This window comes from Panthera pardus, unplaced genomic scaffold, assembly GCF_024362965.1.
Source record: "Panthera pardus isolate Hobbes unplaced genomic scaffold, ASM2436296v1 HiC_scaffold_17, whole genome shotgun sequence".
Classification (NCBI taxonomy): domain Eukaryota; kingdom Metazoa; phylum Chordata; class Mammalia; order Carnivora; family Felidae; genus Panthera; species Panthera pardus.
Window position 1 is genome coordinate 55,697,226 of NW_026526732.1, and position 18,857 is coordinate 55,716,082.

Below are 18,857 nucleotides of genomic sequence, written 5' to 3' on the forward strand. Positions count from 1 at the left end.
TGTGGCTACAAGACCCCACCTCCTGTAAGACCTGCTTTTATAAACCTGGATTCCGGAGAGTATAGCATGATTAAACAAAAAGAAAGAATGTATGTGTGGAGAATATGCTCAAGAGGGCTTCAGGTCACAGAGTGGTCATCAGGGTTGATTTGTCCAAGATGAAGTAAGTCTAGTTCACATGGTGGGACATCTCAATTCCAAGAGCTTTTTCACAAAAACTAATGGCTGACTACTGGGGATACTGTACAGGAGATTTCTGCATTAAGTAGGTGGAGTGGGCCAGACTATGGCTTCTAAATTTTTGGATTGTTATCCATACCAAGAAATGTATTTCATATTCCTACCCAGTGTATGCATACTGAAGTAAAAAAAATTCAGGAAACAAGCATGCCAGTATTTTCTACTGTATTTCATTTAAAAATGCCAGTCATGACACACTAAATTAGATGACCCACCAATGGGTTGTGACTCATCATTCGAAATCACTGGACTAGTCAATCTCCAAGATTGACACAGAAAGAATCCTGTGGCTACTACTAGGATTTCCCTAATCTTTCTAATGATCAGGAACCTATTTTGAGTCCCAGCACAGTATTTACCTAGCAGGTATGGCATGCATAATTACGAGAAAGATGTTAAATGCCCAATTAAATCTTATGGATAGATCAGATTCAAACGCTCTTTAGGAGTTTTTAAATTGTTTTTATTTTCACAAACAGAAAAAGTATAGATTTGGATAGAGGACTTCAGTACTCATGCGTTTTAGTCTTCCTCTGTTAACTACGGCTATTAATCCCTGTTGTGATTCCGCCGAAATTGAGAAGATCAAGAAGATCAAGTGAGAAAATAGATAAGAAAACACGTTGATAACCAACATTTTATTACTATTATTCTGCGAAGCCAGGAAAGGGGAATGCTGCGGTCAACCTCTATGAGGCAGGGTCTCAGTATTTTTGAAACTCTCTGTTTTTACAGTACTGTTACATTAGCCTCTCGAAATACCTAACCATGTAAAAGGCGTGAGCCTCCCCAAAAAGGGAGTTAGCTGTAAAGTTGCCAGAGGTTCGACCCCCAAGCCACACGCCCCGCTCCGTCTGCGCATGCTCTAGTGCAGCTCCCGCCTCCTCCCGGGGTTGGGCGTAACGCGGAAGGTGGGGCACAGGCCACGTGGGTTCGGTGACGTCATCTCTGGGCGCCGAGGGTGACTGGACTTGCTGTGGGCTTCCAAGGCCCCGCGGCGCTGCGGGTTGTATTGGCAGGATACCGGTGGGCGGAAGTGCAGCAGAGATCGGCACCGACCTCCACGCCGCTGCCTTCTGCGGCTGCGCGGGCTCTTGGGACTCCAGGCTCCCGCGCCTCTGCGGGACAGTGTATCAAGCAGCCAGCGCCGCCGCCCTGCCAGAGCCCAGGATCCGAGCGTCTTCATCGGTGCAGGAAGCGGGAGAAGGAGCTGGCATTTCTGGTGAGTGTGAGTGTGCGTGTGCGTGTGTGTGTCTGTCTGTCTCCGTCTCCCTAGGGTGGGGAAATGCCCGGAGGAGAAGAGTTGGGGAGGTGCCAGGTAGGTGTGGTAAGAAGGAGGGGCGAGTGGTAGGCGAGAGGAGCGCTCCCCCGGGCGGCGGTGGCTGGTGAAGGTGGTTCCTCCGGGGTAGGTGGGGTTGGCCAGATGCCGCCCCCCGGGGACCTTGGGCAGGCCGGAGGGTGTAGCCTGTGTGATCTCTCTCCGGGAATCTGTCAGTTTCTTACTAAAGTAGGAAGCCTAGGGTCTTGTCGCAGGCTCTAGAGTTTATTTAGTTCAAGACGTGCATTTTTCGTGGAATAGTTTTTTAAATCATAATTATTTCACAGGCACTTTGATTCTGTCCTAATTTGGTGGGTATTTTCTCCAGTTTATCTTCTCGATGGCATTCGTTAAATCTCATTTTAATAATAATATTTAGTGCTAACGAAGTCGTTTTCTGTTGGCAAAGAACTTTCACATCCTTTATACTTTGGATTATTTTGAAATCCTACCTGAAACTTGAGGAACGTAGGGAAACTGGATTGGTTCTAGTTTTTTCTGGTGAGACACAGCATGTCTTAAGCGACAGTCAGAACTCAAAGACTGTCAGACATCACTGAACTTCCAAGGCCTTCCAGAATCCACTTGATAAATCTCAAAGAGTCTTTTGGACTGGGTCCTTGGATTTGAACTTAATTGTTTGTGATTTGCATAGATGGATTTGTTGGCTGAATTTAGAATTTGAAAATAAAGATAGTGGGCTGAAGGTAGTAATTGAGGGGAATTTTATTTTATTTTTAGAGTTTTATGCTAGATTTGAGCATGTGCCATGATCTTCAAAGGTATGCTGGTTAAAATTGGGGGAAAATGAGCAGAATGCTACTATCTGGCTCCGACTGTTTAGAATAATGTCCATACCTCAAGTGTAGGTTTGTTTTATTAATTTAACAACTACTGAGTGCCTCTTATGTGCCAGGCACTGAACAAAAACTAAATAAAACAATAAACAGTGAATAAAATAATAAAACTCTTGCCATCATGAAGTTCACTTTGAGCATGTGAGGGGAAAGACATTAATATAAAAATTAATTTAAAAATATGTCAGGTGGTGAAAGTGCTAGAGAGAAAAAATAAAGTCATGAAGGAGAACAAGGACTGTTGATGGCCTGTGTAGGAAATTGCAGTGGTGGCTTTAGAAAACATGATATTTGAACAGAGACCTAAAAGTGATAAGGGTTTCATGTGGATGTAGTGAAATGAGGCATCAGACCTACTGCAAAGTCCCAAACGAACATACCAGCTAGTCTGGCTGGAACTGAGTGAGCAAAAAGGGAGAGGAGTAGATAATCAGGTCAGAATGGGTCCAGGTCATATACCACCTTGTAGGCCTTTGTAAGAACTTTAGTTTTTACTTTGGATGAGATGGTAGGGTTTGAGTAAAGGAGTAAATTGATCTGACTCATGTTTCGAGGGATCTTTCTGATTGCTATGTTGTCTGCAGCAAGGGCAAAAGTAGGCCATTTATCCAGGTGAAAGGTTAAGGTACCATGAATCAGTGTGGTAATAGTGCAGATGGTGAGAAATGGCCAGATTCTGGATTTGTGTCCCAGCTAGGGCAGTCAGGTATGAAGAAGGGTCAAGGATGACTCCAAGATTTATGGCCTTAGCAACTAAAGAATAGTTACCACTTAGTGATTTGGGGAAGACCACAGAGTAACAAGGGAGCTGAGGAAGGAAGGTCTGAAATCATTTTCTGTTTGGACATGCTAAATTTTCAAATGAAATGTCAATATTGTGTGGTATATATAAAACTAGAGTTCAGAAGAGAAGTCTGGGTTGAAGACATAAATGGGGGAGTTGTTATTGTAGAAATGATATTTAAAGCCATGGGAGATCTCCAAATATGTAGTTCAAGGACTGAGTCCAGGTGCACTTCAACATTTGGAAGAAGTTGGAGAGATTTAGGAACTATTCCCCCATGGAATTGGGCCATTCATTCAAACCCTTGATAACCACTGATCCTTAGTAACAGGATAGAAGGAAATAGAAAGCCAGTTCATTAGTTGCAAGAGAGTGAGGAAGGAGATATGAAAATTAGAGGAGAGAGGGGATATGAAATGGTGCTCTAGGATGTGGGAGAATAAATGGACTAGAGAAATGTAGGAACACTGGCCAGTACTCAGGGCCTACTTTTGAGGTTAGTGTTCATGAATTTAAAAGGAGACCAGCCAGCATAGATTATTTTTAGATGTTTTCAAATTTACTACTAATAGTTATTTGATATTTTAAGTAATTTCTAGGTAGTTGGGGATTTTTTCAGCAGAATAGCTCCAGGTAATAGGTTAGCCTTTCTTGGTTTGTGGTGTGAAAGAGACTAATAATTGTACATTATACCTGTATCATATTGTGCTGTTTGCTAAATGTTGTTGGCTGGGCACCTGCTTTGTTCCAGGCTTTGAATTAGTTGCAGAGAATGCAGCAGTCAGGAAGTAGCCCCTGTCCTCCAGAGCTTGCTTCTAGTAGACTGTGTGATGGGTTGTGATTTGTGTGCTTCCAAAACATTGCCTTCCAGTTGGATGCATGGTTGATGATAGTGTAGTGTATGTTTGAGAGGGGAAAATATTCTTGTAAAATAAGGAAGTTTGCTGAATTTAAAGTTTATTTATTTTGAGAGAGAGACACACACAGAATGGGCACGCATGCGGTGTGCGAGCGGGGAAGGGGCAGAAAGAGAGCAAGAGGGAGAGAATCCTAAGCAGGTTCCGCGCTGATGCAGGGCTCAGTCCCATGAACCTCGAGATCATGACCTAAGCAGAAATCCAGAGTCAGACGCCCAACCAACCGAGCCACCCAGGCACCCCTGCAATTTTCCAAATTTAAAGTGTGATTATACTGATTTGGAGAAGAGTTTAGCTGGAAAAGTTTCTTAAGTAGCTAGTATAACTTTCCAGTTTATGAATTTTCTATATTTTCCAATCGTTTAATAAAATTTCCAGATTCTGCTATGTGCTAGTTATGCCAGTATTGAGGATTCAAAGTAAATATGACTCCATTTCTGCTGTTGGTGAACTCACAGTTCAATGTGGGGAGGGGCAAGAGGTGGATAAGATAAACATAACTGCAATGCATGGTTGTAACATGCTATTATAGAAGTAATTAGATGGGAGATTGCTTAGTGGAAAGCTTCTCGAAAAGCTGATGTTAAGCTGACTCTTAAAAGAGGATTGAGGGGGCACCTGGGTGGCTCAGCTGGTTAAGCGTCGGACTTCGTCATGATCTCACAGTTAGTGAGTTCGAGCCCCGAATCGGGCTCTGTGCTGACAGCTCGGAGCTTGGACCCTGCTTTGGATTCTGTGTCTCCCTCTCTCTCTACACTTTGCCCACTCAAACTCTGTCTTTCTCTCTCTCTCTCTCAAAAATAAACATTAAAAAAAATTAAAAAAAAAAGAGGGTTGAGAATTGACCAAAGAGGAGCAAAGGAGTTTAAACTGTCTGGACAAGGACGCATGAAGAAACCATGTATTAAATGCATATGCCATTTATTGAGTGGTTACCAGGTACTAAACACCCAACAGCCCTGTGAAATTAAAATTATCTTCAATTTACAAATAGGTTCAAAGATGTCAGGTTTGTTATGCTAGGACACACAGCTTATAGCTGGAAGTCTGGGTGTAAACCCATGTCAGTCTGATTTCAAACCCCTTAACTATTTATCTGTATCGCTTGCTGTCAGCATTTAAATCTTCCCTGTCTTTGTTCTTTATCCCTCAGCCAGTTTTTCATCACCTTCTATTCATTCTTCCTTGGAAAGACTTCTTATCTGTCTCTTATCCGTCTACTACTACGAGTCTAGGCCAGGCACTCATTATTATATGCCTTAGTGCTGAAATTCCTTTCTGCCTACCCTCTCTCGGAGGTGGGATCTCCTTTTGTGTACTACTAGGTAATTGTTTTTATTTCACTATTATCAAACCTTACAGGCTTTGTGGGTTGGATGAAATTGAGAACCCACAGTCTTCTGTTTGGTATGCTTCATGATCTAGTCTTATTTTACATTTACAGATTTGACATTAAAGGTATAATAATTGCTTTTATTTCCCAGCACTTACTATGTGTCCAGTACCATGTCAAACACTTTGTAGATGTTTTCCCCCCTAGAACAACCTGGTGAATTTTATAGATAAGGAAATGTGACTTGCCTAGGATCACAGGTGATACTAAAACATGTCTCAGTGTCAGCTCTTTCATTATCTACTACTCAAAGTTTCCTAAAAAATTGGTACACATATCGCTTTTGCACATTTTCTGCCTCTGTTGATGTTCTTTTGCCCTACTTGTAATATTTGTCTTTATTCTGTATTCTGTCTATGGAATATTCTACCCGTTCTGTATATATTCATTCTTCTATATTCTGTCCATTCTTCAAGTTCCATATCTTTTCAGTTCTCTGAACACTATAAGATATATTAATATTTTTCTTCTCCCTTTCTACCTTCCTCCATTATGAAAGCTTTCATAAAATAGCACTTAATTATAACTATGGGCATTTGGAATTGGAAGGCATGTTGGCAACTGGTATGACATAAATGAAAGAATATGAGATTGGAAATCAGAGATAAAAAATTTTTTTAATGTTTTAATTATTTTTGAGAGAGCAAAAGTGGTGGGGGGGGGGGCAGAGAGAGGGGGACAGAAGATCCAGATAAGGCTCTGTGCTTTTTCCCTATGTGAGGCTTGCACCCGTGAACCACAAGATCGTGACCTGAGCTGAAGTTGGATGCTCAGCCAACTGAGCCACCCGGGCGCCCCAAAAATCTTTACTCTAAGCCTGTAAGTATTGTAGTAGAGGAAAAGTAAGAGTGCAGTGAGGAAAGAGAGGTTTTACCTGAGTTATTCATAAAGGGTTATTTTGAGTTGGGTCCTAAAGGATATTTAAGTCAGAAGATAAGGTAGGGAAGGCTACTTTAGGGTCAGGAACCACCAGCGTGAGGAAAGCCATGGAAAAGATATGAAAGTGCATGGTATGTTTAGTAAATTAGGAGACAGTATCTTCTGGACAATGCCTGAGGTTTTAAAAAGTTGTTGTAATTGTTATTATCACTACCATCATCATCTTATATGCTCTCAGCACCTGCCACAGAGCTGGGCATATCAAATGATCAAATATTTATTGAGTCTGTACTGAGTGTTAATAGCAGTGTTCAATTCTGAGACATGCTCTTGTTCTGTAAATTATGATAGACACTTCATAGTACTATATTAGAGGCATTATTCTAAGTGCTTTACGTGTATCAATTTAATTATCATATGTGTTTTATGGGGTAAGTGCTGTTATTCACATTTTACGGATGAGAAGATGGAGACACAGAGAAGTTGGACTAACTTGAGGTCACAGAGTAAGTGATAAAGTGAATCCAGGCAATCTGACTCCATATTCTACATTTTGAATGTACTACTACCACATTGTAGTGCCTCTCAAGAGTTAAATTTTGATTTTTCTGCCTCTATTTTAAAAAGGATGATTGAGGGAAACCTAGGTGGCTCAGTTGGTTAAGATTCCGACTTCAGCTCAAATCATGAACTTGTGGTTCATGAGTTCGAGTCCCGCATTGGGCTCTGTGCTGACAGCTTAGAGCCTGGAGCCTGCTTCGGATTCTGTGTCTCCCTCTCTCTCTCTGACCCTCCCCAAGTCTCTCTCTCACTCTCTCTCTCCAAAAGTAAATAAACGTTAAAAAAATTTTGTTTGAATAAAAAGATGATTGAATATTCGCATCCTTTAGTTTTATCCATGTTATCAGCTAGTTTTTTGGCACATTTTTTAGTTAAGTGTATTTGCATGCTTATATAATTCATCATAGATGAATGTTTATTAATATTGAAAGACTAACATTTTATGATTCTATAAATTTAGACCTATTCTGAGGCTGTTAGTTGCCTTATTTGAAGTTTTCAGTAAATCTGTTTAGAAGTTTCTATGGTTTGGAAAATTTGTATTGACTACCACATTATACTTCAGCTGCTTTGGCTCAGTTAGTTCTTCCCTTGAGGTCCTGCAAGGAATATATACATAAGAAACAATGGTATATGGGAAATAAGATGCTGATTGATCTTTGACCAGTTTTGTACCTAAAATCTTACCTCAGAACTTTGGTAAAGTCTTCTGTTTCAGCCCAGTTTACCAAAATTCTGCAGTTGAATTTTAGGTACAGAACCAGTAAAAGATAAGCCCATGCTTCTATCACTGTTGCGCAGAGTCTCCCAGAAACAAAGAGAAAAGAGAGACATTTGCCATTTCTTTCTGTTGTTCCTGACACATGAAGAAGCAGAAGAACATGACATGGGAAGAAATAGCAGCATGGTCAATGGCAGAGTAGAGGGGAGAGGAGGAAGCCATACCTAAATGCATGATATTTGTGCTTATGGTGACCCCTGCCTGTTAATAAACAAGGTTCAAATGGTGTCTTGGAATCTGACAAATCAGATTATTACTCGTTCTTGAGAGGACAGTGGCTGGAGAGAAGGGAAGTACTTGTAGAAATAGCCTTTCCTTAGGTGGCTGTACCCATTTTAATTTTTCATTTTCTTTTGAATTATACTGTCCACCTGTTTTTTCTGAGGCAGAAAAATTATCCAGTGTGACAATATTGGTAGTGACTTTCAACTTTGACATTGTATTTAAATGGTTTTAAAATCTTTTAGGAAAGTAGCTCTTTGCCTCATTTTTTTTGTAGGCAAGAGAGGAATTGAAGTTGTAGCTAATGGTTAATTGGGTGTATCATGGTTACAGAAACCACTGCTTATCACCTTGTATTAGATTCAACTTTAGATTTACTTATTTGCCATCACTTAGATCTCGTTATTTCCTGTCACCAGTAAATTTATTCACAAAGAATGAAGTATTAATATAGTCAGGCGGTAGTGAGATGTTTTCTGTTTTCAGTGAGCTAATTGTATGTGATTTGTAAACTTGGGAATTTTCTGCAGAGAAACTCAGTGTATTGTTTGAATTTGAAGCCTATCAGGGTAGAATTATATGAAGTGTGAATGCTTGTATCATTTGCTTAAAATGGTGACTTTTATGGATATATGTCAGTAAAAATTAAAACATTGTTATATGTTGGAAAGAGCACTAGACTCGTTCAATAACTGTGACCAGAGTTGTTCTCCTGGTTTCACTGTTACTTAGTGGTCTTGTAATGTTTATGCTGGTTTGACTGTTATTTAGTGCTCTTGTAAGGTTGGACAGAGTTTTTCACCTCTTTCAGTTTATTTACCTGTAGGTAACATTGCATCCATTTGACCTCCAAGGCACATCTAAGTATAGTGATACAAGATTCAGAACTCTACTTGAGGTTTTCTGTCTTTGACTAATAAATTATGGCAGTCTTGATGTACTTGGTGTTGGTCAGTGGATGAGAAAAGAGAGAAAAAGCTCCTTGAATAACAGTTCAGTGTTAGTAATTGGTATTTGGCTAAATTAATATGGTTATTTTAAATGTCTCCAAAGGATATGCCAACCTACGAAAGATAGGATATATATAAATAAATATATGAATACAAGGATATTGAGTCTCATTACTCAGGTACCAACAGGATCGATTCTGCATTTACTCATATGGCATATTGTATTGTTACCTAGTTGTGGAATATTAGTGCTGGAAGACACTTGGATATTACATAGGTCAAAAGCCATGTTCCTCTGTCATACCCAGACTATTTCAGTGTGTGGTTTTAGTGCTATATGTGTGGTATAGGGAATATTTTAAGTTCAGAGTAGAAGCATTTACTACTGATTGGGGCAGAGGATTGTGAGCTGGGTTTGCAGAGTGGGTAGGATTTGAACAGGTGAGAGATGAACATATTTGTCAGGGGGAATAGTAGAGAACAAGGTATTTAAGTTGCCAGTCTTGCTAGAGGGTTTGTAAAAAGAAATGTAATGAGTAAGACTGGAAATATTGGTGGAATCAAACCATGGACACGATGAAATTTAGAATAGAAATAGGTCTGTACAAACTTTTTTTTTTTTTTTTTTTTTCCAGGGTGAGAGAGACTTTTTTTTCCCCAGGAAGAGTGAACTATCTGGACAGAGTAGGAGAAGTTGAATATATTAGGTGGGGCAAGGATAATTGTGGGGGTAATAGTTTAGAGTTGGACTATAAGAGACCATAAGATAGGGGAAGACTTCACTTTAGATGAGCAATAGACTCTCCTGGGACTTGAGAGAATGATACAAGTATAGCTTCACTTTGGCTGTGGTTCATTAGTTGCATAAGTTAGCATACATAATTGTGAACTGCTCACTTCTCTGATCCTTTTAAATAAATAATAGCTCTGCATTTAGAATTCGGTGTACTGATTTTGCATTCATTCTTAAGAATGCTGATCGCACAAGTTTTTTGAAATGAAAAATCTTTATGGCATTCAGTTTTTTCCTAGAATCTTTGTTTTAGAGCAGGTTCATTTATCTTTGCAAGGATCTGACTAATGCTCTTCATTTTATTTTCAGTGTGGCTTTGGGTGAAAAAAGAATTTAGCCTATATGCACTGCTTTACCCACTGGAAGAATGACAGATGACAAAGATGTGCTTCGAGATGTATGGTTTGGGCGAATTCCAACTTGCTTCACCCTGTATCAGGATGAGATAACTGAACGGGAGGCAGAACCATATTATGTAAGTATGTTGATGGTAGAAAATGGGATATCTAACTTTGTCCATTTTTGTAAATAAACTCTAAGAACCTAACGGCTGTTATCCAACATTTTATATACAATTAGTACTTATTATGGAAAAAAATGAGAAAACACAGATCAACAAAGGGAAGGAAATAAAAAATTACCTCTAATCCTACTATCCAGAGGGAGGAAAAATCACTGTTGATGTGTTGCTCTGGGACCTTCCTGACATTCTTTTTTCATGAATATATATGTATATAATTTGTGCTAATGGAATCGTAAGTTATGTGCTATAGGAGTTATTTTGAAAATAATAGGTTCAGATTTGATTCTTCTGTATTTAAGTGGCTCCAAGCAACTATCAAATTCTTTTTTATAGCTCAGTGAATATATAATGTGTGTTTTTATCTGTTGATAAGCTAATATGTATTATATAAAACATATTATTTAATAACAGATTACTGTATGTAGACTTGTAGGTTTGAATTAGTGTCATTATCTGTTCTAAAAAAACAGTATCAAGTGTCTTCTGATTTTGGCCTGCTTTTTTTCCTTCTCTAAGCGCATGTATAATCCAAACATATGTATCTGTCAGTCAGAGATAATAATACTTTGCCTTTTTACAGAGTATTCAGGCCCTAAACAGCAAAGACGTTCTCAGTTGTCATTATTTTCGTTTTGTCGCAGATAGACAGAATATTGTGTACCTAGGGGGATCTGGAAAAGTGGAAATGTATTTGTGGTGTTGGACTTTCTTGTTTCACATGAGTAAAGCTTGCCCTTTGCTTTGTTTCTTGTCTGTGTGAGAGGTAGCACTGCTCCATAGCCTGCTCTAGCCATGGGAAGTCAGGCTGGTGGAGGAAGCCACTTAAGGAGCCAGCTCATTCACTATTTGGATACAGGAGCGGTGTCATTTGCCTTTGTGTCTCCTCAGCATCTGGCATAGGTCATGCAAGTAGTGGTCACTCAGTGCGTGAAAACCTCATGCATTTATGTTGGGATTTTGTTTTATATTTCTCTGTGGGTTTTCTCACTGAATATAATTTCAGAGAAATCAGGCAGCTTTTTGTTACTAGTACTCAGCTTATCATAACTGAATATATGCATTTAAGTCATTTTAACTTTGGAAATCTTAACAGTTTTCCTTTCTGCCTTTAGAAGAACTTCCATAGTAAAAAAACAAAATGTGGTCACAGTTTATTTTTGGAAGAATTTCACTTGTTAGATGTATTTTTTTTTTTTTTTGCTTCTTCTGTGATATGGGTTAGGATATCACTTATGTTTTATTTCCAAATTAGTTTCTGTTATTTTAATTCAAGCTCTTCACCTTAGGCAGCTTTCTAATAGTATCTAAACAAAGGAGTGTGTGTCTCATTGGTCAAAGTGGCAAAAATGAGAAATGTAATTTCAGTCTGTTTACTTTGAAATCAGAATATGATGGTTGACAGCATTCTGCAGTTAAAAAAATCTAAAGACTACAGTATTTCTCCTTCTTTGTATATGAATCTGTTAAAGATGAAAAGATTGTTGTGAGAGTAGAGTGTAAGTTGTTTTCCAACAGTTTCTAATTGAATTGAAAATGGCAGCAAGTATTGGGGATATCTGTAGGAGGAAGAAAATTGTTTTGTCTAATTGATAATTGTTCTTTTTTAATGTATTTTGCCCTAATTTTTCACCCAAAAGAAACTCATGTAGTAATTATGATTATGTTTTTGAAAAGTGTTGGTTGACAGGCATATATACATTTTAAACAAAAACTACAGTTGAAAATCATGTAGCATAATCTAGATTTTGCTCTTTAAATACATACATACTTAAGCATAAGTTAATACATATGGGAAGAAAATATACAAAAACATGGTTAGTCTTAGAATTATAGGTGAGAATGGCAGTGACAGTATGGTTTTAGTTCACGTGTTGTGGTTGTAAATTAAGCTTGAATATTTTTAATTGCTTTGGTTTATAATAATGATAACATTTTAAAGATCCTGGATAAAATGAGGTAAAAATACATAGCCTGAGGGCCAGTATACCTCTTTCCTAGACATTCTCAAAACTCAGGTGAGTGATATAACAGGATTGTTAGCATGGCCTGAAAAGTCCACTCATGTTGAAGTGGATGTGTGATAAGGATAGGTGAATGGGAATATACTTTGTTTTGTTTTGTTTTGTTTTATTATTTTTTTAAAGATTTTATTTTTAAGTAATCCCTATACCCAGTGTAGGTCTTGAACTACAACCCTGAGATCAAGAGTCGCATGCTCCATGGACTGAGCCAGCCAGGCATCCCTACACTTTTCTTTTTATAACATTCATTCCTTATTTCTTAGAAACTAGATTTTAAATTATCTATTTCTACCACATTTATAAACTAAATTATTATTCAAAGAGTCTTTGCCATTGGAAAAGAATATTAATGTTAAATATATTCCTGTTTATTTCTGCATTTTGATTTATTACCTCTGCATAAATCTCCTTTCAGCCTACATCCCATATCTATGTCAGAGAATTATATATTTTGCAGGGAATATAAGGAAGGAAATTTGTTGGAAACTAGGCAGTCTTTCATTCTGTTGTTGCTGTTGTATTCATTTAAACTGTTGCTTTTCGTTTAGATTAATATGAAAACATAATACTAATTTGCATTCATATTTCGTGACTTGTTACAAAAATCATGCAATTAGGCATATGGTCATAAATCTGAGTGGACTGTAAACATTACAGAGCAGTCCTTATATGTTTCCTTAGTAAGCTTTCTCTATTCTTCTCCTCTATTTCTCTGAGGCCTGACCTTATTTTTCACTCTTAAGAGGTGACCTCACTTCTTGATTTCTTAACCTTCTGTCACCAAATCTCCTAAACATATCTGCATTCACACATACTGACTTCTCCTTCTTGTTTTAATGGAAGAGGTGTTCTTCCTCCTAGGCAAGCCCTAGCCTTCTATCTGCTCTGGATCCCATCTGTAGTCTTCTCAGGAAGCTGGTGGTTTCTGATATTCTCCTACCTCTACCCCTGCCTTCTCTCTTTATTTTACTTTCAACTTCTACCTACTAGCTCCTTTTTTTGCAGCATTTATATTATGTTAAATCCTTCCTATCCTGAAACCACCTTCTGTTGACCCCATCTCTCTTTCAACCTTTTGCTTTCCCTTCACAGCCAGACTTAGGAAAAAGGTGGTCTGTACTCATTGTCTCCTTCCCACCTTCCACTTATCTTACTGTAATCACATTTTCGCACTACTACAACAGAATTGTTCTTGATAAAGTCACTGATGCCATCTTTTTTGTCAAACCTAGAGTCTGTTTTTGAATTTTCATTTGCTTGATCTCTCAGTGGTGTTTGCTATTGATTTGGATGTTTTCTCCACTTTGTGACATTGTTCTCTCTTGCTGTGCAGTGCCTCATAATCCTGGTTTTGCTTCTACTATTCTGGTTTGTTTTTGTTTTTTTTTTTTTGGTCTCCTTTGCCAGATCTTTCTCCTTTGCTTCTTCCTTAATGTTGGCATACCTTGGAACTTTTCTTTTTTTTTCCCCCTCCACTTCACTCTTTCCCCCCTGGAGCCACCATTTTAATCTCTTGTTGAGTATTTTCATCTTGACAACTCCCAAGATTTTTCTCCTCTGAGTTCTGTCCCTATATGTCTGTCTGCTGTATATCCTCACTGAGATGTCTTGAAGACACTCAAACTTTGAGTGTTTGAAACTGGACTCATCATCATTTCTTCCAGATAGCCTGGTCATCTGCCGTACTCCCTTCCTATTTGTGCAAGTAGATCTGTCACCCAGCTAATTAATTATTCTCACCAGTAATTAAGAAAGGACTCATCCTTTGTTGCTTCATTCTCTCATATCCCTGACATTCAGTTAGTAACTTAATCCTCTGATTTTACATCTCAAATATCTCTGAAATTTAGCCAGTTTCTTCCATACCCATTGCTACAGCCTAGTTGGGACTACAATTTATTTTTTTTTTCTTTTTTAAGTTTATTTAAATTCCAGTTAGTTAACATATAGTATAATATTAGCTTCAGTAGTAGAATTTTGTGATGCATCACTTAACATACTACACCCAGTACTCATCACAAGTGCCCTGCTTAATCCCCATCACCCAGTTAACCCATCCCCCCTGTCCACTCTCCCTCCAGCAACCCTCAGTTTGTTCTCTACAGTTAAGAGTCTGTTTTATGATTTGCCTCTCTCTTTTTTCCCCTCATGTTCATCTGTTTCATTTCTTAAATTCCACGTAATGAGTGAAATCATATGCTATTTGTCTTTTTCTGATGGACTTATTTCACTTAGCATAATACATTCAAGCTCAATTCACGTTGTTGCAGACAGCTAGTTTCATTCTTTTTTGTGGCCGAGTAATAGTCCATTGTGTATGTATACCACATCTTTTTTATCTAGTCATCAGTTGATAGACATTTGGATTCTTTACATACTTTGCTATTGTTGATAGCGCTGCTGTAGATATCAGGGTGCATGTGTCCCTTCGAATCAGTATTTTTGTAACTTTTGGGTAAATACCTGGTAGTGCAATTGCTGGGTTGCAGGGTAGTTCTATTTTTAACTTTTTGAGGACCCTCCATACTGTTTTCCAGAGTGGCTGTACCAGTTTGCATTTCCACCAACAGTGTAAGTGTATTCTCCTTTTTCTGCATTCTTGCCAACACTTGTTGTTTCCTGTGTTGTTAATTTTACCTATTCTGACAGATGTGAGGTGATCTCTTATTGTAGTTTTGATTTGTATTTCCCTGATGATGTGATGTTGAGCATCTTTTCGTGTGTCTGTTGGCCATCTGGATGTCTTCTTTGAAAAAATGTCTATTCATTTCTTCTGTACATTTTTTAAGTAGGTTATTTGTATTTTGGGTATTGAGTTTGATGAGTTCGTTATAGATTTTGGATACTAACCCTTTATCAGTTACGTCATTTGCAAATATCTTTTCGCATTCCAAAGGTTGCCTCTTAGTCTTGTTGTTTCCTTCACTGTACAGAAGCTTTTTATTTTGATGAATGAAGTTCCAAAAGTTTATTTTTGCTTTTGTTTCCCTTACCTCAGGAGACGTATCTAGTAAGAATTTGCTATGGCTGACATCAGAGAGGTTGCTGCCTGTGTTCTCTAGGATTTTGATGGTTTCTTGTCTCACGTTTAGGTCTTTCATTCATTTTGATAATGAGTTTTTAAAAAATGGTTATTTATTTATTTTTGAGAGAGAGAGTGCACAAGCAGGGGAGGGGCAGAGAGAGAGGGAGACACAGAATCCGAAGCAAGGCTCCAGGCTCTGAGCTGTCAGTGCAGAGCCCAACGCGGGGCTCGAACTCAAGAACCATGAATTCATGAGTCAAGCTGAAGTTGGACGCTTAACCTTAGACTGAGCCACCCAGGTGCCCCTTTCATTCATTTTGAATTTATTTTCATGTGTGGTGTAAGAAAGTGGTCCAGTTTCATCCTTCTGCATGTCACTACCCAGTTTTCTCTGCACCATTTGGTGAAGAGACAGTCTTTTTTTCCCATTGTATATTCTTTCCTGCTTCTAAAAGATTAGTTGACCCTATAGTTGTGGGTCCGTTTCTGGGTTTTCTATTCTGTTCCACTGATCTGTGAGTCTGTTTTGGTGCCAATGCTGTATCGTCTTGATCACTATTGCTTTGTAATATAAGTTGAAGTCTGGAATCATGATGCCTCTGGCTTTTATTTTCTTTTTCAAGATTGCTTTGGCTATTCTGGGTCTTTTGTGGTTCCATTTAAATTTTAGGATTGTTCTAGCTCTGTGAAAAATGTGGTGGTATTTTGATAGGGATTGCATTAAATGTGTAGATTGCTTTGGGTAGTATAGACATTTTAACAGTGTTCTTCCATTCCATGAGCTTGGGATGCTTTTCCATTTCTTTGTGTCTTCAATTTCTTTCACAAGTGTTCTATAGTTTTCACAGTACAGATCTTTTACCTCTGGTTAGATTTATTCCTAGGTGTCTTGTGGTTTTTGATGCAGTTGCAAATGGGATCGATTCCTTGATTTCTCTTTCTGCTGCTTCATTATTGGTGTATAGAAAAGCCACAGATTTCTGTACGTTGATTTTATATACTGCGACTTCACTGAATTCATGTATCAGTTCTAGCAATTTTTTGGTGGAGTCTTTCAGGTTTTTACATAGAGTGTCATGTTGTCTGCAAATAGTGAAAGTTTGATTTCTTCCTTAATGGTTTGGATGCCTTTTATTTCTTTTTGTTTTCTGATTGCTGAGGCTAAGACTTCAAGGACTGTGTTAAATAACAATTGTGAGAGTGGACATCCCTGTCTAGTTCCTGACCGTAGAGGAAAAGCTCTCAGTTTTTCTCCATTGAGGATGATATTAGCTGTGGGTTTTTCATATATGGCCTTTATGATGTTGAGATATGTTCCCTATATCTCTACTTTGTTGAGGATTTTTATTAAGAATGGTTGCTGTCCTTTGTCAGATGCTTTTTCTGCATCTAAGGAGAAGATCGTGTGGTTCTTACCCTTTCTTTTATTAATGTGGTGTATCACGATTGATTTGTGAATATCGAACCACCCTTGCAGCCCAGGAATAAATCCCATTCGATTATGGTGAGTGATTCTTTTAATGTACTGTTGGATTCGATTTGTTGAGAACAGACCACCATTTAAAAACTGATGGGATTTGATAATACTAATTTCCCTGTTTCATTCTTGCCCTCTTTCCATTTTTCAGTTTTTAGTTGGAATAAAACCTTTAGTAGCCTTTCCTCATCTTAAGATCCTTCCTGTAGTTTGTCTGGTCCCTTCCTTATTCAGTACTCTGCTGTCTCAACCCTCTCTATTCCTGTCATATTCAACTTCTTATGGTTCCTCCAGCGTGCCAATCTTTGTCTTCTCATATACACTTTATGGCTTCTTGTATTTCCTCTGTCTGGAATAAGCAGCAGTATCTCCTACTCCTACTCACAGCCAAACATTCACAGCACTCATGTTTGGTTCACTCCTGTTTACCTTCTGGCTGTTGCCTAAACATAGTTTCCTGTCATGGTTTCCCATAAGCCCCTAGATGAGGTTAAATTCCTTTGCTACTTTGTCTTGTAGCACTCTTTCCTTCCTCCTTGCATTCATCACATTAGTAATTTTGTTTTTGCTGACCATCTATCTAGCCTGTTAGTGCTGTGGGAGGAACTCTTGTCTCATTCAGTGCTCTCTCTTCATTGTCTGGTGTGATGCCTCATGCATTGAAATGGAACAGAATTCTAGTATATTTTAATTCTACTTTTGTTCTAGGTAAATAAGCCTCTAATTTTATAATTGAAAATTGTTGGACAAAATAGGATTTGGCACAAATAAATAATATTGCAACTACCTTTTTCAAAAACATAAGTAATCTGTACAGCTATTCCTGTACTCCTTGCAAGCTGTATAGAAAAAAAATGAATCACTTGTGTAATACTCACTGAGTACTTGATAGTGCTACTTGAGGAATAAGAGAATGGATTGATGCCATGTAGCTGACAGTTTCCCTAGAGAGGGATAATCCTTTTCATATTAAAAGAAGTGAACCTCAAAGACATTAATTAAAGTGAAATAAGCCAGACGTAAAAGGACAAATATTTTATGGTTCCACTTAGGCAAGGTACCTAGAATAGTCCAATTCAAAGAAACAAGTTAGAAAATTGATTCCCAAGGGCCCGGGGAAGAGAAGAATAGGGGAGTTACTGTTTCATTGGTACAGAATTTGAGTTTGGGCTGATGAAAAATTCTTAAGATGGAGAGTGGTGATGGTTGCACAACAGTGTGAATGTATTTAATGCCAATGAACTATACACTGAAAAATGGCTAAAATGGCAAATTTTATGCAAGATATATTTTACCACAATTAAAATAAAAGTAAACCAATGAAATACACCTAAGAAAATCCGTGAATAGTACAGTCTGGATATAGAAGACAGGATTATGTTATTTTACTGTGGTTTTTTTTTCTTCATTTTTTTAAATGTTTATTTTTGAAAAAGAGAGAGAGAGAGAGAGACACAGAGTACGAGTGCAGGAGGGGGAAAGAGAGAGGGAGACAGAGAACCTGAAGCAGGCTTCAGGTTTTGAGCTGTCAGCACAGAGCCCAACACGGGGCTCGAACCCGTGAACCGTGAGATCACGACCCGGGCCGAAGTTGGACGCTTAACCAACTAGTCACCCAGGCGCCCCTTTATTTTTACTTACTTAAATATTTACCAGATAAGTTGTATCTGTACTTACTCTAATATAGCCATTCTCAAATCTTAGTGTCATTTTTTAGTGCTGCTGTAGATATTTATACTAGTTACAGATTACTCCCACAGACCAATTTAGAAAAGAAGATTCCAAGTACATTTCGGTATAGATTCTGTCTTAAGAATGGGAATTCTTTATTAATTATCATTTTGGCTTTTTGTTACTTAACCTTTGGGATCTGTGTTTCATTCAGCAAATATATATAGTGTGCCTATTGTATAAAGCAGGCACTATTTTGGGCATTTGGAATGTAGCAGTGGACAGAACAAAAATCCCTGTATTATTGGAGCTTACATTCTAATACTCCTCATTCCTTATGTAAAGAAGTTTTCATTTCATGAAAATCATTTGTGAATTTTTCAGTAACTTTGAACCCTAGGCATGTGGTACGACACCCCAAAATCAGGAGATGATATCCGTGCTC

At 38.2% G+C, this 18,857-nt stretch overlaps 1 protein-coding gene across 3 annotated transcripts in view; it reads left to right on the top strand.

The window, feature by feature from the left end:
* The first annotated feature begins 1,199 nt into the window (after window positions 1–1,199).
* ATG5 (autophagy related 5) overlaps window positions 1,200–18,857 on the top strand; it is a 128,187-nt gene continuing 110,529 nt past the window's right edge. Inside the window, exons 1-2 of one of the 3 annotated variants that reach the window (XM_053904612.1) lie at window positions 1,200–1,462; window positions 10,005–10,170. In XM_053904612.1, the coding sequence (XP_053760587.1) occupies window positions 10,063–10,170 (108 nt within the window). In that variant the 5' untranslated portion in view covers window positions 1,200–1,462; window positions 10,005–10,062. Of the gene's footprint in view, window positions 1,463–10,004; window positions 10,171–18,857 lie in introns of those variants that run through there. The other 2 variants (XM_019442994.2, XM_019442996.2) reach the window with 2 other exon arrangements.